The 25,616-nt window shown below is 42.5% G+C and overlaps 2 protein-coding genes across 3 annotated transcripts; both read left to right on the forward strand.

Moving 5' to 3' along the window:
* Positions 1-194: 194 nt before the first annotated feature.
* PDCD2L (programmed cell death 2 like) lies at positions 195-5,708 on the forward strand. Of its 2 annotated transcripts, XM_036390636.2 has the most exons (7): positions 195-305; positions 412-575; positions 706-775; positions 1,754-2,193; positions 3,199-3,312; positions 4,906-5,054; positions 5,549-5,708. In XM_036390636.2, exons 1-7 carry the CDS (start codon positions 195-197, stop codon positions 5,677-5,679), a joined length of 1,179 nt encoding a protein of 392 aa, XP_036246529.2. In that variant the 3' UTR covers positions 5,680-5,708. The 2 variants fall into 2 exon arrangements, with proteins under 2 accessions (XP_036246529.2, XP_036246528.1); XM_036390635.2 differs by lacking the exon at positions 706-775 and having other exon boundaries at positions 205-575.
* Positions 5,709-7,203: 1,495 nt separating this feature from the next.
* On the forward strand, positions 7,204-24,443 carry UBA2 (ubiquitin like modifier activating enzyme 2). Its single transcript, XM_036390210.1, has 17 exons — positions 7,204-7,370; positions 10,752-10,835; positions 11,104-11,174; positions 12,298-12,362; positions 12,795-12,895; positions 13,041-13,162; positions 13,827-13,894; positions 16,113-16,234; positions 16,990-17,089; positions 17,640-17,800; positions 18,703-18,796; positions 18,888-19,000; positions 19,444-19,599; positions 20,212-20,308; positions 20,864-20,969; positions 21,736-21,872; positions 23,112-24,443. The coding sequence occupies exons 1-17, from the start codon at positions 7,227-7,229 to the stop codon at positions 23,393-23,395; spliced, it is 2,025 nt and encodes a 674-aa protein (XP_036246103.1). The 5' UTR covers positions 7,204-7,226; the 3' UTR covers positions 23,396-24,443.
* The last annotated feature ends 1,173 nt before the right edge of the window (positions 24,444-25,616 follow it).

Here is a 25,616-nt window from a genome sequence, read left to right on the forward strand (position 1 = left end):
CAGCAGTGTGGTGAATCGGTGCCGGGACTCCGGCAGGGAAGAGCCGGTCCGGGGCCGGCCCCATGCTCCCCGGGCAGGGAAGGGCCGGGCCCGTGTCCCCCGGCCGAGGCTCCGCGGGGCTGCCGTGAGGGGAACGCCCGGCCCGCGGGCGCGCGCACGACGGGTCGGGCGGGTGCGCGCACGGCGGCGGGGCCATGGCGGGCGGGCCGCCCGTGCTGCTGGGGCTGCGCGACACCGCCATGGCGGGGCCGGTCCCGGCCGGGCCTCTCCCCGCGTGGGCCACCAACAAGCTGGGCGGCACCGCGGTAGGGCCGGGGTGGGGCTGGGCTGGGCTGGGCTGGCGGGGCCCGGCCGGGGTGCGGGGGGTGCGGCCGCCCCGGCCGGGCCTGAGCGGAGGTGTCGGTGTTGCAGGACTGGGTGCCGGCCGTACGGGCGGGCCCGCCGCGGTGCGCGCGGTGCGGGCGCGCGCTGCTGCTGCTGGTGCAGGTGTACTGCCCGCTGGAGCGCGGCCCCGCGCACCGCGCGCTCCACGTGTTCGCCTGCGCCGCGCCGCGCTGCTGGGGAGCCGCCCGCAGGTGAGCGCCGGCCGCTTATCGGCGCTATCGTTATTATTGCTGTTATTACTGTTGTTATTGTGGTTGTTGTTCCTGCCGCTGGTCAGTTGTCCCCCTCACCCTGTGTTTCTCTTTGCCCGGCACATGGAAGCTGGAAGGTGCTGCGCTCCCAGTACTCGCAGGCCCAGGATAAACAGAGCCGAGCTCTCAGCGTCACACAGGTACAGCTCAGCTCTGCCTGCTCGGGGGGACGCTCTGCACACCCTGCATCGCCTTGTTTAAATAACCGGGACCTTCCTCCAGAAGCTGCTCTCTGTGATGGTTTCCAGCCACGTCCTGGCTTGTGTGGAGAAGTCGTGGGCACAGAGTTTTTGTCACTGCACTACGCTGTTTACTATAAGACAGTTAAAGAGTGTTTAAGCTACTGTTTGTGATCTATGCCAGGCTGGTTTTAAAGGGGACGTTGCAGTCCAGCTGTATGGCCAAAAGTGATACTTTATAATGTAGTTAGTTCAGGTGTTTAAACTTTATTTTCCAACTTCAAGTGGATGTGCTGTAATGTTTAGGTTTGGATTTTTAACCTGTTTTCTTTCTTTGCTCTTTTAAATTGTCCTCTTTAAATTTAACATGAGCTTTTGAATTAATGTGACTCAATAATTATTAAGATACTTGTGAGGAAAAACTGCATATTGGCTAAAGCAGGTTGGAAGAGTAGGGTGGCACCACACTAATGGAGGTGGGCAGGGAGGGTTTATTCAGGTGGTGCATTTGCAATGTGGAATCTTGGCCTGTGGTAAATGGGCTTTTACTCTGGTATAATGATGGAGGTGTTATTATTATTTCCTTCTGGTTCTGCCCTTTGGGAGAAGGAGCAGTGCAGGAGCTGCTTCATCTGGAGCTGCCCCTCAGCTGGCAGGGGCTGTGCCACAGCCAGGGCATGGCAGCAGGAGGCACCAGGGCTACTCAAAGGCTGATGAATTCTTGCTCAGATTCACCAGTGTGAGGTGGTTTTGCCATAACTGCTGGTGTGGTAGGTAAACGTGGTGTGTTGGGAAGTACCACGGTGAGGAGAGTAGGTGCAATAACACTGAGCATTAGGTTAAGGTCTCAGTTCTCCCATCTCTGAGAAGCTGAATTTGAAATGCATCAGGGTGGCAGACCTTGGCAATGTTCTCTTCCCCTTTTTATTTTATTCTCAGAAACAAGAATCGACCTTTGCTGCAAAGGATTGGTGTGAGGATGCAGATGACTGGGGAGCCTGTGATGGAGCAGAGGCTCCTGCATGTGCCTCCCTGGAGCTGCTTGGCCTAAAGGAAGCTGTGAGCAGCGAGGTGGAGTGTGCATCCCAGCTCCAGCAGCTCCACCTGTCTGAGCCTGCCCATGGCCCAGGTGCCCAGGACACACATCCTGCAGCCAGTGAGGACATGGATGGCCCCGGTGCCCAGGACACACATCCTGCAGCCAGTGAGGACATGCTGATGGCAATGGCTGGTTCAGCTCCTGTGTTCCAGCCCTTCTACATTAATGTTGTGGAGGAGGAAGATTACATGGGTTTCCTTGATACGGATCATGCAGATAAGCTACTGAAGGAGTATCAGCAGAGAGAGTGTCTTGATTTGGAACAGATGATGTCAGAAAGGTGAGAACAGGTCTGCAGGTCATGGTGAAACTGAAGGAATTGTGTGCTTTGCTGTACGCTGGCTGAGAATCTCAATGGCACTCTCACTAAACCTGAATGGTGACAATTGTCTGGAAGCTCCTTTAGGAACCATTGGGGCGCTGTGCAGTGCACCCAGTGCTGCCAAAGCTGGAGTTACTCCAAGGTGCTTTTAGCTCAGCTGTTTCTGAGTGACTGAGCCGTGTTCATGGGCTCCAGGAGGTGCAGTGGATGGTTAATCTCTGATGCAAGATCTGTGCCAAATGGCAGGACTTTAGATCATGACATTCCACACTTTCCCCTTTACAGGCCTAAAGCTTTTCTTGCATTTCAGTGGCATTTTTAGGAGTTTAATTTTTGTAGGGATTTTGGCTAGAGAGCTGGCTGATGGAAAGATACCTGAAGGTTTAGTAAAGGTTGCCTGAAAAACAGTTGTTGAGCGTGGTTACTGAAAATATTTTCTTAGTGAAATATTTAACTAAGGGGTTACAGTGAGGACTTCTGGCCTCTTGTGCCTGGATTGGGGACAGCATTGGAGTTGTTTGTAGCTAAAGCCGCTGTCAACTGCAGAATCTGCATAGAAGACTTTTCAGCAGTGGGGGTCCTGTTGATTTTTTTTGACCTCTATAAAATTGTGGAACTTTAATTATGTTTGATTCAAAATAGAAAAAGACAACATCATAATTTAAGAACCACATAAATGTTTGAGAAGTTACTAGGATTTTTGATGGAATACAGCAGATATCTGGTGGATTTGATTCCCATGTGATAGTTGAAAACACTGTTAGTAAATTGTAGGTCACCAGAAACCAAAGAACTAGAAGCAAAATGTTCACTTGCAACCTCTAACAGGAATTTTCTCTGAACAGGTATATCTTTTTCAGTGTATTTAGGATAATTTACCGTGAGTTTATAGTAACCATTTCTTGTTTAAAACATGTCATATTGAAAATGTCACTGGACAGTTTGTTTTTTGTTTTCATACAGTTTTGCAGGTGAAGATGGTAATGAAAAATATGAGAAGAGTGAAGTCAAAAACTGGGACCACACATTCCATAAATTCATGAAAAGAATATCTGTATGTCCTGAACAGATTTTAAGGTATGTTGATAATCTGGTTGTAACAGAGAGATACAAATCATTGGCATGGATGGTTGGAACATCAAAATAAATTCTTTCTTTGGATAGATGTGTGTGTTTTAATTCCATAATTTAAAAAAAGGTGCTGTGGATGCTGTTGCCATGTCTCTGGTCAGCCTTCAGTCCCTGGCTGGGCTTTCTTGATACAAAGTTTAAGTAGATGAAAAGCCCAGCAGGATCAGAGACCATGGCTCTGGCTGTGGGAGACTTTAGACCTCAGACCTGATGAGGAGAGACCCTGAGTGTCTTTGGAGCCTCACTGAAATCCAGGCACAGAGGTTTCCAAGAGGCAGTGTTGAGGTAGAAGTGCAACACAGTGCTCTGCTGTTCTGATACATTTCCAAGGCTATCTGCTCCTGTGAAATTTTGTTATCTGTTTGGAATTTCTAATGTCTGTCCTGCAGGGAATTTCTTGTTAATAAAGCCCCAGAGCTGCAGCTCATTGTGGACTCCCCTCAGCACCCAGCACTCTTCAGGTCTTGTACATCTGATGTTCTTCCTAGAGCAGAAGCAGGTGTAACCTCAGAGTAGCTGCTCTTCCTGAGAGAGGAGTTAATTCTGGATGTGATATAGTGAAGAGTAAATCATAAATCATTCATAGTACCAGAAAATACAGGTTTTCATGGATCACACCAGCTGTTCCAGGGAGTCCAGTGCTGCCTGTCTGGTCAGGCTGTCTCAGTGTAGTGACAGGGCTTTTGTTCACCAGCTTTCCAGTACCAGGTGGAATGACTGGGCCCTTTTTGATGAGGAGTTAAAAGTCTGAGTGGCTGCTTAGACAGAAAGGAAACATGAGAAACTTTCATTCATTGTCAAGGGTTATACAGGAGATTTTCTAATGCAGAGTGCAAGTAGCATTTTCAGACAGCTTTTCACTGGGTCTGTCCCTTTGCAGTATTGTGCGCTTTGAATTTGCCATTCCTCTAAAACGCCAGCTCAGCTGCTCCCCGGGCTGTCCCTGGTTACAATCTTTCCATAGGCTCCCTTTGCCCTCCCTGGGCACTGTCAGTGTGCTCTTAGACTCCCATTGCCCCTGCCTGCAGAGCACAGAATCTCCTGCTTGGCATTCAGTGGAAACCATCCTTGGTCTTCGTTTCCTGCTAGCTGTGAAGCTCTGATAGCTCTTACAAATTAACCATCACTTCTGCACCATAGCTGCAGTGGTCTTGAGACCAATTCGGTGTTAAATCTTGTTGAATTTTATCTTTTATTGCCACTGTTTAGGATTCCATTTTTCAGGGAAGTGTAAGTTTGCTTAACGAAATTATTCTGGTACAGCATATTTTGGAGGTGTCCATTTAAAGCATTTGTCTCCTCTTAATCCAGCTCTTTCCTTAAGGTTTTCCAAGCATTAACCTTCCAAGGATTTCCCCCTCCCTGTCTTTATTTTTTGGTTCATGACTCCTTTGAAGCTTCTGACTTACCACCATGTTTTTGCTTGAAGCAGGTTCAGAGATTTCAGCAACTCCAGAACACTGTTTCCAACACATAAGATTTCCTATCAAATTTAGATATTTAAAAAATGATAATTTTCTCCTCCCTGTCTTCTCTCAGATACTCCTGGGGTGGCCAGCCTTTATTCATCACGTGTCCTCCAGCCAACCTGGAGCAGGGTATTCCAGCCTGCAGTACCTGTGGGAGCAGCAGAGTGTTTGAGTTCCAGCTGATGCCCACGCTGGTCAGCATGCTCCAGAGTGACTCAGGTGCTTGGCTTGGCTGAATCAATGTTTCCAGCAGTCTCCTTTTTGGGAAAGTGCAGTGAACTGCCATTTGGGTTGTTTCCAGCTACCCACACGTGCTTAGCCACAGATCAGAGAATCTGCTGTCTCCATTGCAGATTTCAGTGAGCAAAGAGAGAACTCTTCTTCATGGAGACTCTGATTACAGCTTGAGTTGCTCACTAGTGAACTTTAATAACTGCAGTAGGGATAATTCCGTGGCCATGGGAGTATCTGTCTTTATTACCTCTTAAAGGAGGCCTTGGAAAATAATAAATGCTGTGAGATAAGATTGCAGACATGTAAAAATCCCTTTGAAAATTCTGATTTGGCTGCCTTTAAAATGTTTAACATTAGAAAATGCTGTTTACAGAGGAGACTGAATTAATTTGTGCAAAGACTGAAGTCTAGTGGTAAGCACTAGCCCCTGATTATGTCACTTTTCATACCCTTATGTACCTCTGTTGCTTTGGTTTTAGATCTGTCAGTGGAATTTGGAACTGTTATAGTTTACACATGTGAGAGAAGCTGTTGGCCGACAAATCATCAAACTCCTCTTGAAGAATTTATTTTTGTACAAGAAGACCCAGATCAGAGATTATTTAAATAAATTGTATTTCTCTGCATAGATCAAAAGTCTGTTGGGGTGTTTTGGTTTCTTTTTTTACAAGTATGTAATTTCATAACAAAATTTTCCTCAGATGTGGTGAAAAATTAAATTTGTTTGACAGCATTGTGATAATTTCCAAGAGTAGCTGATTGAAGGATATTAGCATGCCTCTAAAATGTGGTGGCAAAATTTGCACACTTCAGTTACACATGGAAATTGAAGTGTAGAGATTGTTCACAGTTCTAATTGCTCTTAGCACTTGGGAAAGAAGTGAAGGAGAAAACCTTTCTTATATACTATTAGTATCCATCAGCCACACAGAATCAGTTTTTAGAAACTCTTAGCAGTGGAGAACTTAATGCCAGCCTGATTTTAAAGAGCAATTCTGCGTTGATGTGACCACGGATTGGAAATTCGGTGGGCAGTGGCTGAAGGGCCTTGCTGTCCCTGCAGCTGGCCAACATGAAGCTTTTCTGTGTTTTTCCAGTGAAGGAAAGGTTCCATTTTTGTGCTGAAATGAGCTGTGCCAGTGCCATGGGTTTGTGTGGGGAGAAGGTGCAGGGGTGAGTTAACCCTTGTGTTCTCACAGGTACAGAACTGGGGCAGGCTCAGCACCTGCCTCGGTGCAGGGGGATTGTGCAGCTTTGCTTGGAACCATCTGCATTCTCCTGTGCCTTCCCTGTTGGCTTAGGCTGAGCTGCAGTATCTTTACTGACTGAAGGAAAAGTAATTTGAGTTTCCTTAGAGCATTCTGTACAAGTTTAATTCTGCAACATAATTAATTATGTTATGTTTATGTTAAATTAATGCACTAAAATTGTGGGTTTAAAATAAGGGGAGGTGGGCAGGAGAGAAAATTACACGAGTGATGGAATGCTGGCAAAACTGTGTTTTTAAGGAAGAATTGTAGCTTACCATGTCAGCTTCTGGGGGCAAGTTACTTAACTTAGGTGAAGTCATAAAAATAAATATAATAATGTAAAAATACATAAGAAATAAATATAATTAAAATATCATAGAATATGCTGAGTTGGAGGGGACCCATCAGGATCTTCAAGTCTTGGCCCTGCTCAGGACACCCCATGAATCCTGCTGTGTGCTTGGGAGCATTTTCCAAATCCCCTTGAGCTCTCTTCATAATAATATAATATACCAAAAAATCTTAAACATATAAATATATTTAATATGTATAGTTCAATTTTAATATTGAACAATATTATATATAGTTCTATATTAAAATTGTTTATATATTATAGTTTAATAGATAAACTAATTTTAATTTAATTTAATAATGATATAATATTAAACTATAATATTATATTATTATATATTAAAAAAAATCAAAACAAATAAGGATCCGCTGTTGCGCCAGGAGCGCGGGGCTCTCGGCGCCAGCGGGGCTCGAACCCGCGGCTCTCCGGCCCCGCCGCGGCTTTCCCGGGCAGCGCGGGGCCCTCCGGGGCGCCAGGGGGCGCTGCGCGCGCGCGGGCGGCGCTCAGTCGCGGCGGGCCCGTGAGGAGGCGCGCGGAGCCGCCGCCGTGTCCGTCATGGCGGCGGCGCTGTCGGGGCCGCTGCGCCCCGAGCTGGCGCAGGCCGTGTCTCAGGCGCGGGTCCTGGTGGTGGGGGCCGGCGGCATCGGCTGCGAGCTGCTCAAGAACCTGGTGCTCACCGGCTTCAGCAACATTTACGTGGTGCGGGTCGATGCCGGGGCGGGAGCCGGAGCGGGCGGGCTGGCGGGCGGGGGGAGGCCGAGCCCGGGGCCGCGAGTGCCGCGCGGGGGCCGCGGTGTCGGCGGGGCCGCTCCGCCGCCGCGGTGCGTGCGCGGTTTGAAAGCGCCCCCGGCCCGCCCGAGCCGCCGCGGGACCGCCGGGCCGGGCGCCACAAAGGGGCCGCGGCCTGCGCGCCATCGCCGCCCCCCTCAGCCCGGGCTCCCGCCGGGCGCGGGAGCTCCTCCTTCCCCCGCCGAGCTCAGGCCCCTTCCTGGCAAGGCCGAACGTCCCCTCGAGCCCGCGGGTGGAACCGCCCGGGAGCCCGCGCTGTGCCGAGCTCGCTGCCCGGCGATACCTTGAAAGTGTTTAGTTGTGCCGAGTGCCGCCTTTGCCGGTGCTGGGGGTGAGGGTCCGGGGATGAATCGCAGCGAGGAACCCCCGGGAGAGGTGAACTGTGCTTGCAGATCCCGGGAGGTAAACCCGCCAGCGCTGGCGCTTCCCGCGGGCTCCTGCTTTCACTTTTGCTTCCAGATATTAATCTGTGAACACGTGCGGGAAGGGCAGATGTGAGAGGGTAGTAATGAAAAGAGATCGAGAGAAATACTGTTGGTGAAACTGTGATTGCGTGGTGTCCAGACCTTTATTGTAGTAAAGAAGGGGGCATGGTTTTACATCCAGCTAGAGCAGAGGTCTGTTTCCTTCAATACCTTTTTGGTAACGTGCCCAGGAGTCACATCTGAGAGTTTTGTGACAGGTTGTGAGGAGTTTGGGTTTGCAGCCAGACTTGTTGAGCATAGGAGCTTGTATCTAAAACCTTATCAGCTTCTAGAAGAAAAGAGTTACTGGTTTGCCTTGTTGTTCTTACAGCTTGGGCTTTCCTATTGGAATGCTTTTTAAACTTGTAGAATATGTTTAATTCCAAATTTTCCTTTTTGTTTGAGAGCCTGTCCAATTTGAACATTGCACCAGGGAAATAAATAACTGCAGAGGAATTTTTCTGCACTGTTCCTCTCTTTTTTTCCCCGCTGCTCTGCTGTGTCAGTTATGACTCCTGCAGTTCATCACAGCAGAGCCTAAAGCTCCTGGTTTTCCAGTTTGTCATTAGGCATAAATCTCATCGGGGTGTGCTTTTTGTTTTCCTTGTTATGGTTTGGGGGTTGGCATTGCCTTTCCTGGCTGACTGGGGGGACCCCATCAAATTAAATACACGTTGGATCTGCCTTCATATGACAATATTGCTGGCAGTGTTTCATGCAACACATAAATAATGTTTTGATAACAGGGAACAGGTGGGTACAAGACAAGGTGAGAGCAAAAGAAGACTTGTTACAGAAAGAGGGAATTTGCTATTAGCAGAAGAAAGTGCTTTTGTCAACGTTTGTGATATTGTTGAGAGTTTTCCTCAGTTTTTAAATCTTAACAAAATTGAACATCTGAAAATACTTTTTATAAGTAAGTTGTGCTTTTTTTTTAAGAATATTAATACTAAAATAAAATCAGTAGTTTTGTATAGCAGACAACTAATTAATATGTGACTTAAGTATAGTGTTGAAAGGCATACCCTTGCCCTGTGAATGAAGAAGAAAATTATGTTTTTTCAGATCCAGGTCTGAATTAAGAGCATGAGTAAATGTTAAGTGATGATGCCTTTTCTTCCAGGTTAGCAAAATGGGAGCAGTGTAGTTGTCTTATAAGTGAGCCGTGAAATTCTCATCATTCTTAGCTAGACTGGAGCTTCTGTTGAGGTCTAGTGGTCTCAAGTTTTCCCTCTGGAGAACTCCCTTTGCTCCCTTTAATTGTAATTCTTGTTCTCAGCAGTTGTCATCTTCTCCAGTTGAAATAGTCAAAGCTTTCTGGGTAGTGAAGGTTTTAACAGAGTTTTGCACTTTATTGTTTTCCCTTGAAGTTCTTGGGCTTTCTGGCTGTGGACTAAGCAACCTGTGTCTTTTGAGGAAGGAACAGAGGTAGAAATGTGAATTATGCAAATACTATTTTCATGAAAAGAGACAAGGCCATGGGTAGTTACTGTGTTACAGTGGTAGCAATGTTTACACTCTCAGCTCTATAATATATTTTAAAAACGTTGTATCTTTTTGTTTGCTCTGTATGCACGGGTGCTTTTATTAACTGTTCAAATAAAACTCTGTAGCTATTGCAGTTTTTAGTATGTTAAAACTTAGTCCTTCCATTGAAAATACTCCCTTGAGAAAAGAGGTAGATTAATGCTGGGGTTTGGATCTCTCGTGCAGAGCTGTTCACTGAGTGTGTACCGAGCTTTTTTCATAATTCAGGTTTGGTCAGTAAAGTCAGGAGCTTGTGAGAGCAGCCTGAGCAGGTCACGTTTAACCTTCACACTGCACAGTCAGTCTGAGTGCTCTCTGGGTAGCTGAAGGTGTTACTGTGCTGAGTATGTCAGCATTACCTGTGGGAATTTGGGAGAAATATCTCTGATGTATCTCAGAAAAATCTCTGAAATATCTCAGAAAAACTCTCACTCTCCTCATTAAAATGTTAAGGACAGGAGAAGACTTCTAACAAGAGTTGTTGGTCAAAGGATCTTTAATTGCACAAAAAGTAGTGGTAACAAAGCTAGGAATAAATGTCAAAGTTCTAGTTAAATCTTAATTCTTGTGAGGGCTAAAGGTACTGGAATTTATGCTGTTCCTGTGTATATATTAATAAATGTAAGCATGGCTATTAGGGAATTGCAGTCATGGCATCCTTTGTGTGCTCTGTGCTGTATGTTTTTAAACTTTTTGATTGTGTGATTGGATTTCTTTTTTTCTAAGTGGATTTCATAACTTGTTAATGTGCACTTAGGCAGTCCTGGGGACAGCAGTAGAAGCTCTGCCCTGCAGTGTGTGTGAGGTGGCTGAGCAGCCCTTGATTCCCTGATGGAGGTGCTCAGAGCCATGCTCTGGGAAGTGGAAGGACCAGTTGGTTTGGAGCAGCCTTTCCTGGGCCTGGGGCAGGCAGGGAGGGGCTGGCTGGACCTGTCTGATGGATTTCTGCATTTCCCACCCGAGCTTGTGCTGTGCTCCTCAGGAGCTGCTGCTGAAATCCTCATCCTGTGCCAGCAGGGCCGTCGGGGGTGACTCTGCTCACTGCGTGGGGCTGCAGTTTCAGCAGGGATCTCTGCAGAAACTTCGTTCTCATGTAGTCCTGCACTTCTGCCATGGTCCCCTGTCAGCAGCCATAGGTGGCCACTTGTGCCTCTTCAGGTGCTGTAGGTCTGATGTGACACCTGAAAGGGCTGAGAAGGGGTCTGTAAAGTTTCTGCATTTTGGCCAATTGTCTTTTCTTCAAACTGTGTTATTGGTTTTGTTCCTATGAAAGTGAAATGCCTCTCTTGTGTGTTTATAGATTGATTTGGATACTATTGATGTCAGCAATCTCAACAGACAGTTTCTGTTTCAGAAGAAACATGTTGGAAGATCAAAATCACAGGTGAGGAAAAAGTCAAAGTTCAAGCTCATTACTCAGTAGTATTTTATGGATAGTGTTAGAAACATGTCACAATTTAGTTTCTGCTGGGAGGAGGTAAGTGTTGGTTGGCTGATCATGGCTATCCACAACATTTCATTATTAAAGTATTTAAATTTCTTAAGGTAGTCAACTTACTCAATACACAGCTGGTATCAAGTCTGTCTTTTAGAAGGAAGGAAGAAATAATAAGTGTTTTTTTGTTTTCTTTTTTTGTTTGTTTTGTTTCTAGGTTGCCAAGGAAAGCGTGTTACAGTTTTGTCCAGAAGCTAATATTATAGCTTACCATGATAGCATCATGAAGTATGTTTGGTTTTAAGCTCTAATTACATGTTTGATTTGCAAGTACTGTGTTATTTAAATGCTGCAATGGTGTGCTTTAAGGTATTTTACAAAGCTTTCTCAATAAGGAGAAATAGCTGTAAATGTGAACTACCATCCACTTGAGTGGGAGTGTGGCTTTTGCATGGGTTTTAAGCTCTGGTAGTAAGCTGTAGAAATTGGTTTGTGTCTGTTTTTCATTTTATTGGCAACATTTGCCATATGAGTTTCTACTCTGTAAGGATGTCCTGAAGTCTTGAGCAATAATTAAATTAAGAGACATGTGAATCTTGAGTCTGTGATTAAGAAAATTAAGTCCTCTGTGTGTGTGTAGGTAACTGTCATTTATATATGCCCCAAGCTGTTGAAATTTAGTCTTTATGATCTGCAACCAATGAGTAGAGTACAAGATTATGTAGGGTTCCATTATCTGTTCCCCATGTTTTAATTTATATTTGCCCCAGCTTGTAAAAAAATTAATATTCTGTACCATGGAGGTTTGAACTCTGATGTTGCTATTAGCCAGTGAAACACTGACTCACTGCTTCCTTCTCCTGAATCTGTTAATCCTGTTTCCTCTTTTCTCTCTCTTCTTCTCCACCTTCTTCTTTAAGTCAGAAAAATGCAACATAAAGATAACTGAAGTGTCAGGATTTAAGGTCCCATATGTTGGCTCCTCAGGGTATGGCCACACAGTCAAACCAGTGGAGCTGTCACAGCACAATGAATTATGCACTGTCTGATGAGCTGTGGTAATTACAGTGTGCATGTTTTAGCTACAGCTGATGGTTTTTAAGGTCAGTTACCACAGCTCAGCCAATTTACTCATTAGGTCAGAGTAGTTTAATCACTTTCCCTTGTCTGCCTGTTTCATTGGTCAAATTAGTACTAATTGCAGTAGCTTCCTTCCAGCAGCATAAAATTCATGCTTTCACCCAGCTTTAAAGTGGGTGGAAGACAAATGGGGCAGTTAAAGGGTAGCTAAATTTATAAATGTAAAAAATGTGTAATTTATCACGTTGGCTGCATGTGTAGAGTTTCTGTTGTGCAGTAATAACCAAGAGCTTGGATGTGCCATTTGAAATGTTGTTTTTGTTTTCCATAGCCCTGACTATAACGTAGAGTTCTTCCGCCAGTTTACGTTGGTTATGAATGCTCTGGATAACAGAGGTGAAGTTTTCACTATGATTTTATATTGCACATGTTGCTTGCTCCTTGCTGCAGTGTCCTTTGAATAACAAGCATCCTCCAACCCATCTGCAGCTGCACTAAGCCTCGTGGGCTTTGCTAGAGGCTTGAAGGGGTGGTTAGTGCTTCTGCAGGTGCTCTGAAAGGAAATGTGCACTGCTAGTTCTGCTTCATGGGAACTGCTGGCTACTGTGGGTACAGGGCAGCTGTAGTCAGCTGGTTTGCTGTGTTCATTAGTGTCCATGTATCTTCTGAGAATGGGAAATGGGGCTTTGTGAAAATGGTGTAGTGCTCTATAGAGAAACAAGGTATGTTAAAGATAAGTGCATAGGATGCTAGTTTGAATTTGGAGAAGCAAAACCTCTTTTTTCTTAACTATTCAAATTTTTTCTTTAAAACCCTCTTGATTTGCAGCTGCCCGTAACCATGTGAACAGGATGTGTCTGGCTGCTGATATTCCTCTTATAGAGAGTGGAACTGCAGGCTACCTTGGACAAGTAACTGTTATCAAAAAGGTTAGGTGGGGTGTCACTCTTGTCATTGGCTATTTTAGACAACAGGGAGTGGGTGTTTGGAGATAGAGTTACAGCTCATCTGTTAATAGCCCAAATAATCAGTAGCCTTCTCAGAGTGACAAGTAAATGCTTCATTTTTCACCAGGGAGTGACAGAATGTTATGAATGTCAGCCTAAACCAACTCAGAAAACTTTCCCAGGCTGCACCATCCGAAACACGCCCTCGGAGCCTATCCATTGCATTGTGTGGGCCAAGTATTTGTTCAAGTAAGTGACTTTTTTAAAGAAACAGGTCCTATGCTTCATTCTTTTGGTTTCTAAGCATACAGAGGAAGAAATAAAATTGACACACTTTAAAAAAAAGTTATAATGGATTTTAAATTCATTTTAAATTGATTTAGATAGATTATGGTGAAAAACTCTGGTTCCTTGACCTGGGTGCTGGGGTAGCTATAAAGATGGAAGGTTCATTAGTATTTGGGCCTTGCTTTAATAGCACAAAAAACCTGGCAGAGTAGTTTGGCGCAGCAGTGTAGGTTGAGGTTGCTTTATTATTCATCTTTGTGTGAAGTAAGCACATTTTTCAGTTTAATGCATGTTTTAACAAGTTTGTTGGAATCTTGGATATCCTAGAGGTTCTAAAAATGCATTTAGTACTGCAGTGTAAATGTTAGGCTGAATATTGGGTGAGCTGCTGAGTGAGTTATCCAGAAAACTGTTTGGCTGAATTCATTTTTGTACTGGGTATTTTGTGTTGCCCGTGTTAAATCCACGTGTGATGAATCCCAGCATGTTAAAAAGCAATGATAAAGTGGCAGTCTGTCTGAAAGCAAGAATCATAAAATGAATATATCTCACTTAGCAAATACATGAGTCTTTAACCACATATGCTGAAATTCTGGTCTTGTTGTTGTTCTTAATTGTTATATAGCCAGTTGTTTGGAGAAGAAGATGCTGATCAAGAAGTCTCTCCTGACAGAGCTGATCCTGAAGCTGCCTGTGAGTGTGATATAAGCTGGTGGCTTAGCCTGTTACTGAAATGTTCTGTTTCAGAGATTATGACTCCTTTCTGTACATTTCTTAAGGTTAGAGAGTTCAGCTCAATTTTCTTTAAAGAAGATTCTGTTTCTGGCCTCTGGGAGGCTTGTATTTTGAACAGAGTACTGAGTGATATTTGTGGTCACTCTGCATTTCCCACTCCTAGCTGAGGGTTTGCAAGGAAACTTCAGGAATTGTGTTTGAGCTTTTCTAGCCTGCAACACTTCAGCATTAATCTACATAGGAAATATGTCCATTTTGAGTGATATTTTTATAGCTATTCATTATTTTTCTGTAAGGACAGTTATCATAGTTACTATGAGGTGAATAAGCATCATTGTTGGTTGCTTCTTTTGGATCCTTTGATAGATGAATGGACTTGGGAGGGGGAGCTTAGAGGATCCTCCGACTCTTCAAATTCTTTGAACATCAGATAGTGATCACTGGACAGGTTGTTCCTACAGGAAGTGCAGAATGAAATAGGTGAGTCTTAACAAGAGTGGCAATATAAAGTCACTTAAAACAATGGCTGAAGTAGTTGGCAGGTAGCAAATGCAATGCCACTTATTTAAGTAAAGACAGCAGGGCAGTCACAGGGTGCTGAGCTGGAGCCTGGTGTCTGCAGTGACAGACTGCCCATGGTCAGGGTGCTGGGTCACACAGGGTGGCACTGTCCACGTTTGACCCCAGCTGGCAGCTCAGCACTGCACAGCCCTCACTCACTGCCCTGCCCAGAGCAGGGAGAACCACTAATAATGAAACAAATGTGTAATACTATTGATCACAGCTGGAATAAAGAGAGGGGCAATAAAACTCAAGACCAACAAGTGACTGCCCACTGGCCAGTGGCTGCTCAGCCAGTCCCCAGGCAGAGATCAGCCCCTCCAGCCAACTCCCCCAGTTTCTGTGCTGAGTAGGATGTTCTGAGCTCTGGAATATCCCTGTGCTCAGTTCAGGTCAGCTGTGCTGGCTCTGCTCCCTCCCAGCTCCTTGTGCTCCTGCTCACTGGCAGAACACAGGAAACTGAAAAGTCCTTAACTTGGAGTAACCTCTTGGCAAAGCTGAAACATCAGCCTGTTACCACCATTATCTCCTGCAGAATCCAAAACACAGCACCAGACTACCTACTAGAAAGAAAATTAACTGTCTCCCAGGCCAAACCAGGACATCCAGGGAAGAGTTAATGCAATATTTCTAAGGGAAGTTGCCCAGCAGGGCTCTGTGGGTCCCTGGAAGGAATCAGCAAGCCTGTGTCGAGTGTGTCTGGTTTAGGCTGTTCTGAATGTCCAGGGGGCAGCTCCAAAAACTGTTGAGTGGAACCTGAGGGACATAAGCAGCCAAAGGGACAAAAAAGACTGAAGATCCTGAAGTTGATAAACTACTTGAATGATGAAGGTAAATGGTGTTTAGAGGAGTCTCAGATGGGAGATGTGTGCTGTTCAGCACAGATGATTAGGCAAAGTCACTCAGAGTCAAAAAGATGAGACCTGACTTGAAAAAGTAGTAGAAAGCTTTGCAATACAGAATGACTGGGCAATGGTAGATGAAGCAGATAAATATGAAATAATGCAAATGAGGCATTGGTGAAAGAGGGGAAACATTCCCAAATTTACACATAAAGTGATGGTCTCTGAGTTGATTTTTCTTATTTAGTCAACATGTTAATAAATAGTTCTATGAAAACATCAACCTGATTATTAGAAATCGTGATAGCAATTGTTGGATGTGACTGGGAAATAAAGAAAATTATTAGCATCTTTATAGAGATTTTTTTTTTGCTCAAAAAGAACCAGAGAGAGGAAACCAATTTTTATGTTTGCTTTGAAAACCCAACCAAACTAAGACTCTTCAGCCAGAAAAGAGACTACTAAAAGGATGTGGTAAGACATTCCTGAAGTAGCAGCATTATGTGGAGAAAATTAGTGGGAAACAATTGTTATTGTTTCTGCCAATAAAGGAGTTGGGTGATACCAGGTTAAGTCGATGAGTTGCAGTTTCAGAGGCAAAGAGGAACAAGCCACTGTGCCTAATTCAGCTTTTGTTGGCTGCTATAAAGCCATTTTATGCTCCTTGCATAATTTTGGTAATTGACTCTGGGGGTAATATTTGGATAGGTGGATAGGATTCTATTTTTTTTCTTTTTTTTAATTTAAAATATTGGTTATCACTTTGTTAATAGGGGAGCCAGCAGAAGCAGAAGCCAGAGCACTAGCATCCAATGAAGATGGTGAGATTAAACGTGTTTCAACTAAGGAGTGGGCTAAATCCACTGGCTATGATCCAGTTAAACTTTTTACTAAGGTATGTTCTTTACACCAAATAAATGTCTTTATTTGAAATGCATGAGGTTCTTGAGCTTGGACATTTAATGCTAGCCATCAATTATGTGTTGTGACATCCACCAGTTTTGTTGTTGTGTTGGTCTCTTGCAACATTTGCTTCTTTGAAGGATTCCATCTGCACCTGTGGAGGTGGCTGCAGCAGCCTGGTCACTGTGCAGACAGATCTCCATGCAGTTACTTTTCATGGGAAAGGGTCTGTTTGACCTCTGGAATTGCACTGGGCACCATCAGAACCAATCTGATCACCTAAAAGCCACCAGTCATCTGTGCATTATCAGGCTCTGGCATAAGAAAAGACAAACTGATTTAGCAGTTTTTGTTCGAAATAGTTACTGAAAGTAGATAAATAGAGGAAACGGGCTTGAATGTAATGTTCATAGGTAGCAATAACTTTTCTTTGGAAATCCATTGGCATTGTTCATTCACTTGTCTCAGAGAGGGCATACAAAGAACTGTAGGGATGGCTTCAGTAGACAGGTAAACCACTGTGTGAACTATTGTTTCTTGATTTTTCACTTTACTCCTCCCCAGATAAATCAGAGCTATGTCTGCTCTATGCAATGAGTCTTAGAGAGTAGGGAATAAGATTGTAGAATCTGTTTTTATGTAGTTGAAAATACTGTCAAGGAGAAAATCAAAACCTCATCAATGTAATGCTGATTTTTTAGTGTCTTTTTTCCCCCCTTTCATTTGATTTTTTTTTCATGTTTCCAGCTTTTCAAAGATGACATTAGATATCTGCTGACAATGGATAAGCTGTGGAGGAAAAGAAAGCCTCCAGTGCCACTGGACTGGGCTGAGGTACAAAAGCAAGGTAACTGTCCCTCCTCCTACTGTACATTTGTAAATAATACCTGCTGTTTATTAATGCATCTCTGTGATATTTACATTTCTTTTTACTGCCACAGTTGAGATCCGATAATGAACATATTAACTCTTTACATTTCCTGAAGTTTTCAAATTTTTCTCTGTATAGACAACACTTTCTCTAAGACTGTTTTGCAGTTGTTGTTTTAGATGCTCAGTATTGGCTGTAGAAAATACACATTTAATAAAATTATGTCAGCTTATTCTAGGACACTTTACTGTAAGCCCTTATCTCATAAGATTTATCTCTGCAAGTTTTTTGGTTGAAAATTTATGTTTGCTGTAATTTGTGTGTGTTTAGGTGACTGATAGCATAGCTATAGTTGCAGTTTTAAATGCAGATTTGTTATAAAATGTTTGGGCTAGTGTAGGTTAAGGATATTGTTCTTCCATTTAGAATATACTGAATTCTGCTGAAATTGGAAAGTTATTTGAGAGAACTTCTGTGGAACTTACAAATATTCCTGATCTTATTTTTTTTCTCCTTTTCCCCAAAGAGCAAAACATACCTGACCAGCAGAATGAGAGCTCTGCAGTGCTGAAGGATCAGCAGGTTCTCAATGTCAGGAGCTATGCAGACCTGTTTTCAAAGAGTGTTAAAACCTTGAGTCTTCACCTGGCTGAGAAGGCTGATGGAGAAGCACTTATATGGGATAAGGTTAGTTTGCAATGTCTGAGCTCTACATGTGTAATACAAGTGTTAGCTGGGCTCATTCAGTGTCCTTCAAGAGTGACACTACTGAACACAAAACTATCTGGCCCCTCATGGAAACAGTTTCCATATGTAAACAAATTCATTCTTTAAACACTATGTTGTGTAACTCACTGAGGGTAGGGATTAACTGCTGTGGTGTGAATAACTTAATTCACCAAATTCTCCAGCTCATAAAAGCACAAATTCACAAGTATTTGTCGTGTTTGGATTTTTGAAAATATTTAAATAATGCAGCTTCATTTTTCCTTTATCTGTTTCCAATACATGCTCTTAGCCAGGTGTCAGGAACTGGGGGTTACTGAGGTTCTGAGCAATCAGCTGATGATGGGTGTGCAACACAAGTTCTGTTGAAGACAAGAATTTTCTCTTTTATCACCACACACCGTATCACTTCCAGTCAGTTATCATTTGGCATAAGAAAAAGTAGTCTGTAAATAGGGGGGGTGGGGGCAAAATATTAGAATATTACTACAACCAATAGTACAAATACTTCTCTCTGAAACACCCAGTGTTTGAAACTGATTCACAGTTAAAATTCAATGTTGAAAATGTTTGAAACATTGTAAGACTTAGAATTTAAACATTTTATAATGTACAAGGCATTTTATTAGTACAGATATACTAATTTGCTACTAAAATACATGTTTAGAATCTGTAGTTAGTATTTAAAGTAGTACTGCTCTGAGTACACCATCTGAAAGAGAAAGTATATTGACTTTGAAATGGAATTTTTGGGTGGTTTTTTTTTTAATTCTGGTTTTTAAGGTTTTAGGAACCATGTGTAGCAAACTCTTTCCAATGAGTAATCTGATTTTTAAATGCTTTTTGTATTGACTTCTTTTTAGGATGACCCTTCTGCCATGGATTTCGTCACTGCTGCTGCAAACCTCAGGATGCATGTTTTTGGAATGAATATGAAGAGCAGATTTGATATCAAGTGTAAGGATAAAATGGAACATTGTTTTATTTAAATTACAATCTTCTTGTTTTCTTCTGCTGTTAAAAATCTGCATACTGGTTTGTTTTGCAGCAATGGCAGGAAATATTATCCCAGCTATAGCTACTACCAATGCAGTGATAGCTGGGCTGATAGTGCTGGAGGGTTTGAAGATTTTATCGGGGAAAATAGATCAGTGTAGAACGGTAAGTGAGAACAAAATGCTTTTGCTTTCCTGCTATTTATTATTTGTTTAAAAGTTACATTTAACATTTTTTTACTATTGTGTAGTTTTACTGTCCCTTGTTGCTTCAGTAGATTCTGAATATGCTGGGAACTTTCAGTCACAATGAAAAGAGAAGTGCAGGTCTGAAGGATCAATAAATTCCTGTGAGTTAATAAAAATTTACAGCTGGATAGGAGAGAGAGGCATCACTTGCAGTGTGGCTGTGTGGTGTCAGAGCTGTTGGCAGGAGCTGCTCAGTCAGCACAGGCTGCACTGCACTGGGACTCCTGCTCAGCAGGCACAGCAGAGAGGATCTGGAAACAGGACAGCCTGTCAGACCAGGACAAGAAAGCTGCAGGAAAACAGGCTTTAGACATGCTGGTTATTCCAGAATAACCTGATTTCTTTTTGTCTGTCCTCAAGATTTTTCTGAACAAGCAGCCAAATCCCAGGAAGAAGCTATTGGTTCCTTGTGCTTTGGATCCACCAAATCCCAATTGTTATGTATGTGCAAGTAAGCCAGAAGTGACTGTGAAACTTAACACACACAAAGTTACTGTGTTGACACTCCAGGATAAGGTAAATCTTGAGCTACAGCTGTAGCTTTCATTTCAAATCTAATACTGTAAATTCTTAAAATTAGGTATTTGCTGTAGTATATTATACAATATATACAGTGTATTTTGACCTAGCATCTGCTGTTTATATTTACTATACATTTCTCTCTATGTATAGTAAATATAAATATAATTCTCTCTCTACAAGAAGAGCTGATTATCCAATATGCTTCTTATGCTTCTTGTCCATGTGTGTTGTATGTCTTGTAAAAGAATGTTTGTGTTTTGTAAATTTTGGTGGTTCTAAAACCTATTCATATCTGAGAGCAAAAAAAAAAGAAATTTGCATTTCAGTTGAATGTTCAGTAGCTACATTACAGTTGTGGTCACAATTGATTTGTAATTCTGTCATTTTATGAAGTATTCCAAAAGTTTTCTAGCTTAAATGAACCTGTAAGTATCAGACCTCAAATTATAACAATTTTGTTTGTGGAAGTGAACAAAAAAGTGTAGGCTTTCAGTAGAGGGCTGAAAATGAGCCAGAATAATAAAATCAACATAATTCAGGGTTCTTTTTTTAGTAAATCTTTTTAAGTCAGAGATTGAATATATTTTAATATATTTGTATTTTCAGATACTGAAAGAAAAATTTGCTATGGTAGCACCAGATGTACAAATAGAAGATGGAAAGGGAACTATCCTGATCTCTTCAGAAGAAGGTGAAACAGAAGGTATGTATGCTCCTGAGGGTCTGGGATAAGAGTACACAAACCCTTGGAACAGACTCTGCAGAGCAGGTGTGTAGCAGATGTTGCAGTGCTCACCCTGTGCACTCGTGTTTGAAGAGGGTTTGTGAGTGTTTGGAGTGGCCTGAGGACAGCCAGGGCTGTTGTGTGCGAGCTGCACGTGCAGCTCAGCTTTCCAGCACAGGGCACTGCTCAGCTGGCATGCCAGGATTCCTTTCAGGAACAGGTACCCCTGCATTTGCTGGCTTGTAGGTGCTGCTCTGCTCATGATGCCAAAAAGCACCTCCAAAATATTCCCAAATGCAGTAATTGTGAAGTGCTTGAACAGTGAACAGGATGGCATGAGGAGTAAATAAATCAAACATCATAAGTAGCTTCAACTCCTAATAGGCTTAAATGTCAGCTTTTAATTTAAATATAGCTATTGCATGTTAATCATATGTTCCTACATAAAAGTTCTGGAGTAGTCCATATTTATTCAGGTGTAAAGATCTTTCTGTAAATAGCTCTGTACACTGCAGGTTTTTACTGTTTTTGTAGCAAATAACCACAGGAAATTATCAGACTTTGGAATTCGAAATGGCAGTCGACTACAGGCAGATGACTTCCTGCAGGACTATACTCTGTTAATCAATGTGCTTCACAGGTAAGGATTCTGAAATCAATGTTTTGTGTACATACACAGAATGGTTCCACAGGGAATTTTTCACTCACAATTTAAATACATCAACGAATTTCAAAGATTAAGCTGCTGAAAGGAAATATAGAGGCAAAAGAGGAAAGGTTATTTTTTATGAAATTATAGTTTAAGGGGTTTTGTTTTGTGTCTTTTTTGTTGTAGTCTTGTTTTGTTGTGGTTTTGTTTTTTATAACAATAACTGAAAGAGGTTTATTTCAGTAATTTGTTGTTACACAACATAAGAATACATTGCAAAAACAAATTAACATTTGGGGCAACCAACAAGCAAGAAACTGGCATTTTAAAAAAAACCCTAAAATTTAGAAAGGCAAAAAAGCCCCAGCCTGCTGGGATAATAGATCCTGTCCTTGCCTACCTTGTCTGATCTCTCTGGGGTGTGTATTGAACCCTGGGGAAGTAACAGACACACACAGAAACTCACACTGCATGTTCAGTGGGAGGAGGGCTGTGCTGTTAAGGAAGAAAGGCAAGCTCAGGCAATGGTTTTTCTGATTCCTAAGCATTTGGAGTTGGTAGCATTGGGTGGAATAGTGTTTAGGAATAGACAAAGCATAAATCATAAAAGAGGACTGAACAGATTTTTCTCTTTTTCAGTATGTTTTCTCATTTTGTCACAGTTGCAGTGTGTTCTAATACTTGAATAGGCTGTTTTTTGTGTAAAAGACAGGATTTTATTTTCTGGCTGTTTAAAAGCATGTGTATTTTTCTGCAGTGAAGACCTAGAAAAAGATGTAGAATTTGAAGTTGTTGGTGATACCCCTGAAAGAATTGGCCCTAAACCATCAGAACCAACATCCAGGAACATTAGCAATGGTAGTGATGATGGAGCACAGCCCTCAACATCAACAGGTAATCAGCAGTAATCAACATTAACCAAAACAGTCCTTCTCTAGTGCAGTCCAGTTAAAGTTGTCTCCAGTTGTGTGATTTAACTTTGCCAATGCACAGTAAAAGGCATTTAAGTTGCCTCTCTGTATAACTAATACTAAATAGAAAAATGCACGTTTACAATTTTTACAAAGAGCACAAAAGGTACAGAAGTTTATAGTACATACACTTTAAAATTCTTACTTACATGGTGTTCCTTTGCCTGTAAGATATGTGCACAGATTTAAGACACAAAGTATGTAGGCCCTTCCCTCTTGTTTGAGGGAAAACTAAATTTTAAGAGTATTGCTAAAATTTCCTAAAAATTGCATAATTTAATAAGTTTTTACAGGGAATTTGTGTTTAAAACCAAACAAAATCCACTAGATGTCTTGAAAGTTCACATTTGGCTCTCCCCTTCTTCATACTATCCATTGTTATCCTTTAGCTCTGTAAGTCTGCTCACCCTTCCACTTCTCCCTGTCTTTGAGACTTCTCTCTCCTGGAATGTGGCCTCTCCTGGGTTTCTGCTGAGTGCAGTAGGGCAAGGAGAGGCTGCTCTAGAGCTTGCTGTGTGCAAAACTTCTTTTCCCAGCAACTGCTGCAGACAACAGCAATTCTTTGGCTTTGTACATGCAAAAAAAAGTCGTGCTAACTAATGCATTTCCCATATTTTTGGCTTATTGCAGTATTTTCCACACCTGTAGTGAAGAAGGAACACCAGTGTGAAAACCATATTTTATAGTAATTTCAGGGACATTAAAGATACTCTTGTGTGGATGTGACAGTCTGGTCAGAGAGAGAGAAAGCTAGATAAACTTTGCCATTAATTGGTCTGAGGGAGCTGGAGAGAAAGAATTGTAAATAATCTGCAGGTGGTTTTTAACAAGCTGTTTTCCCATAAGGTTGTTTACCAAAAGGGTGGTTTCTTAATTAACCAGTGGTGATGGTGTTTTGATTAAAGGACCAATCATGTCCACCTGTAGTGAACTAGAGTATAAAAAGGAATGGGTTCCTAATAAAATTATTATTAACCTTCTGGGAATGCCTGGAGTGTGTCACTCGTTTATCCGTGTCATTTCTGACTCAGCGGTGACACTTGCAGTGTCATGGCAAAGAATGTGGAGAAAGAATGGTCCAATTTTTATGTAGGAAAGCTGCTTTGAGAGTAGACTGCATCCATTGCAGGATCCATTTGAATCCCAGGCACCTCTTTTGCAGCTCCAGAGCAGGAGGATGTGGTGATTGTTGACTCTGAGGACGAAGGCACTTCCAGCAACGCTGCGGATGCGGAGGGCAGGAGCCGCAAGAGGAAGCTGGAGAAGGGCTGTGAGTGTGGGGGGGCCAAGAGATCTCGGGCTGAGCAGGAGCAGGATGACCTGATGATCGTGGAGTCTGAGGATGAGGGGGCTGCCAGCAGCCTGGGCGAGGAGGAGAGCAGGAGCCACAAGAGGAAACTTGAAGAGAAAGGGTGCGAGTGCGTCGGGGCGAAGAGCGTGTGCTGAGCTAAGAGCAAGATGAAGAGCATTTGGGGAGCCTCCAAAGGCCCCTTGGCAAAGTGATTCACGTAATGTCATACTGTAACAGCAAATTGTGCTGGGATGTGAAAGATGTCCAGAACTAGACTAACTCTAAGGCCTTAGTTCAAGTGGATACCAAACTGCTGGCTGAAATAATTGGTGTCTGTTTCTCTCGATGATAAAGCTCTCGTATCAATAGACTCAGAAAGGTTTTTCTGTATTCCATATATTAAATGTAGTGGAAACGTAGTCTATGAATACCTACAGATAAGTATCTACCTAAACATGAAAACAGCATGGTATTTTTGTGTAAATACCTTTTAGGTATTATACAATAGGACAAAAAAACCCCTACTTTTGTTTAGTGGAAGGGCCATCACCAGATGCCCACATTTTAAGCAATTACGTTTTTTATTTTTCTGTGATTACCTTTAAAGTTTCCCAGCAGTGGCCTGCCTGCATATTTGCTTATCCCTTTCTGAGGCCATGTTGCAAGTGTGACTGCTCCACCTCCAGCATTCACAAAATCACAGATGCTTGAAAAATAACATTTTTAGCCTAGTCCTAAACATTTTTCACACCCTGAACAAGTAAAGAAAATCCAACAAAGCAAATTAGTGCCACGTTCTAACAGTGTTCTTAAACATCAGCTGGCACTATGTACATTACTGTAAAACTGTTAATTTACTCCAGTTTTTCAGCTCGTACTGCCTGGTATGTCAATGTAAGAAGCAAATTTTTGTGTATTGTTACAGTTTCAGGTTATTTATATTTGATGTTTTGTAAACTCAGATACTACTACTATACTGTACATCTGATGGACCAAATAAATAACATCTGAAATACTTGCTATATTTGCTTGCACAGTCCAAAATTATGCTGACTTATGGGATTTTACAATGTATAGCCTTCAAAAATTACTGTATTATTTCCATTTTTCTAAACATAACCTAGTAGTACAGAACTTAAGCTTCACTTGTTTGAGGTGAAAGGGGAATTTTTTTAATAAAACTTTTGTGAATGTTTTTTTTTCCTTGGACAATCAATTATTGGGCTCTTCAGCTGCAGCAGTTGCACCACCACACACACACTTTCACCACCTCATGCCTTCAGAAGGAAGAAAACTGATTTTATACATTACACCTTGTGTGTAGGACAAAAGTGTCATGTTTAGAATCAGTGCCTTAAATCCTATTGCATTTGTGTTGGTAACTCTCAAAACTGTCACTGTTGGTTTTCAAAATGCAATAATTGGCCATTTCTGTCACTGTACCAAAAGAATCTCCCACTTTTGTGCCAGGGACCCAAAACTGCTCCCAGTCCTGGGTGAGTGTGCAGTGAGCCTTACAGAGCACAGCAGTTGAGCAGCAAGGTTTAGTCTGTTCCAGTTTGCAGGCTGAGAGAATTGTAAAGCAAATGTGAGTTTTACAGGAGAGTGTTAAAAAACAAAGGCCAGCTCATCATTGTGGTAAAATTGCCAATGCTGTGCAAGACAGCTTCTACGAGGCAATTAATGTTTTATTTCTTCTTCAGTAACAGTCATATGCAGTGGCTTGTTTGGAGGCATAGTAGTTCACAGTGAAATCCTTTTGAGTGAGTTGCTGCTTGGCTGGCAGGAGTGAAGACTGAGGGAAAGATGTAAATAAGGTGTTAGAAGAAGGATTGCAGTGCTACAGTGGGAAACTTCTTGCCATAAACAGGTGAAGCATGAGAATTTAATGTCTAATGACATCTTCCAAAAATTAAGGCTGACATATTTTGGGTTTAAGCTTTATTAAAAATAAAATTACTGCTTTATTTCACTTTCTAACTTTTTTTTTAAAACACAGTAGAGAGTATAATCCTGCTAACCTGGTTTTACTGAAGTTGAGAATGTGAGTTGGAAGTTGAGTGGAGTATGAGCTGGGCTGAAATGTCCCTGACAGATTCAAAGGTGGAAAAAACCAGGGGGGTTCTATTCTGTGTCCCTGGCTGCTCCCCAAGTTATTGCTTGTTTACTGTTCTTAACCTGGTGCCATCATTTGGTTTGCAGCATGAAGGGCCAGAATGGGCTGCACAAGCCATGGCCTGCTGATGTATTTGGAAGGGGCAGTTGTGCTGCTCCTGCCTGGGCAATGCTCCTGAGAATGCTCCTGCACCCCTCCTGTCACATCCTTTGCAGTGAAGCATTTTTAATGTATTTCCTTTCCACAGGCTGCTCCCACAG

Source organism: Molothrus ater, chromosome 12 (genome assembly GCF_012460135.2).
Source record: "Molothrus ater isolate BHLD 08-10-18 breed brown headed cowbird chromosome 12, BPBGC_Mater_1.1, whole genome shotgun sequence".
Lineage (NCBI taxonomy): Eukaryota > Metazoa > Chordata > Aves > Passeriformes > Icteridae > Molothrus > Molothrus ater.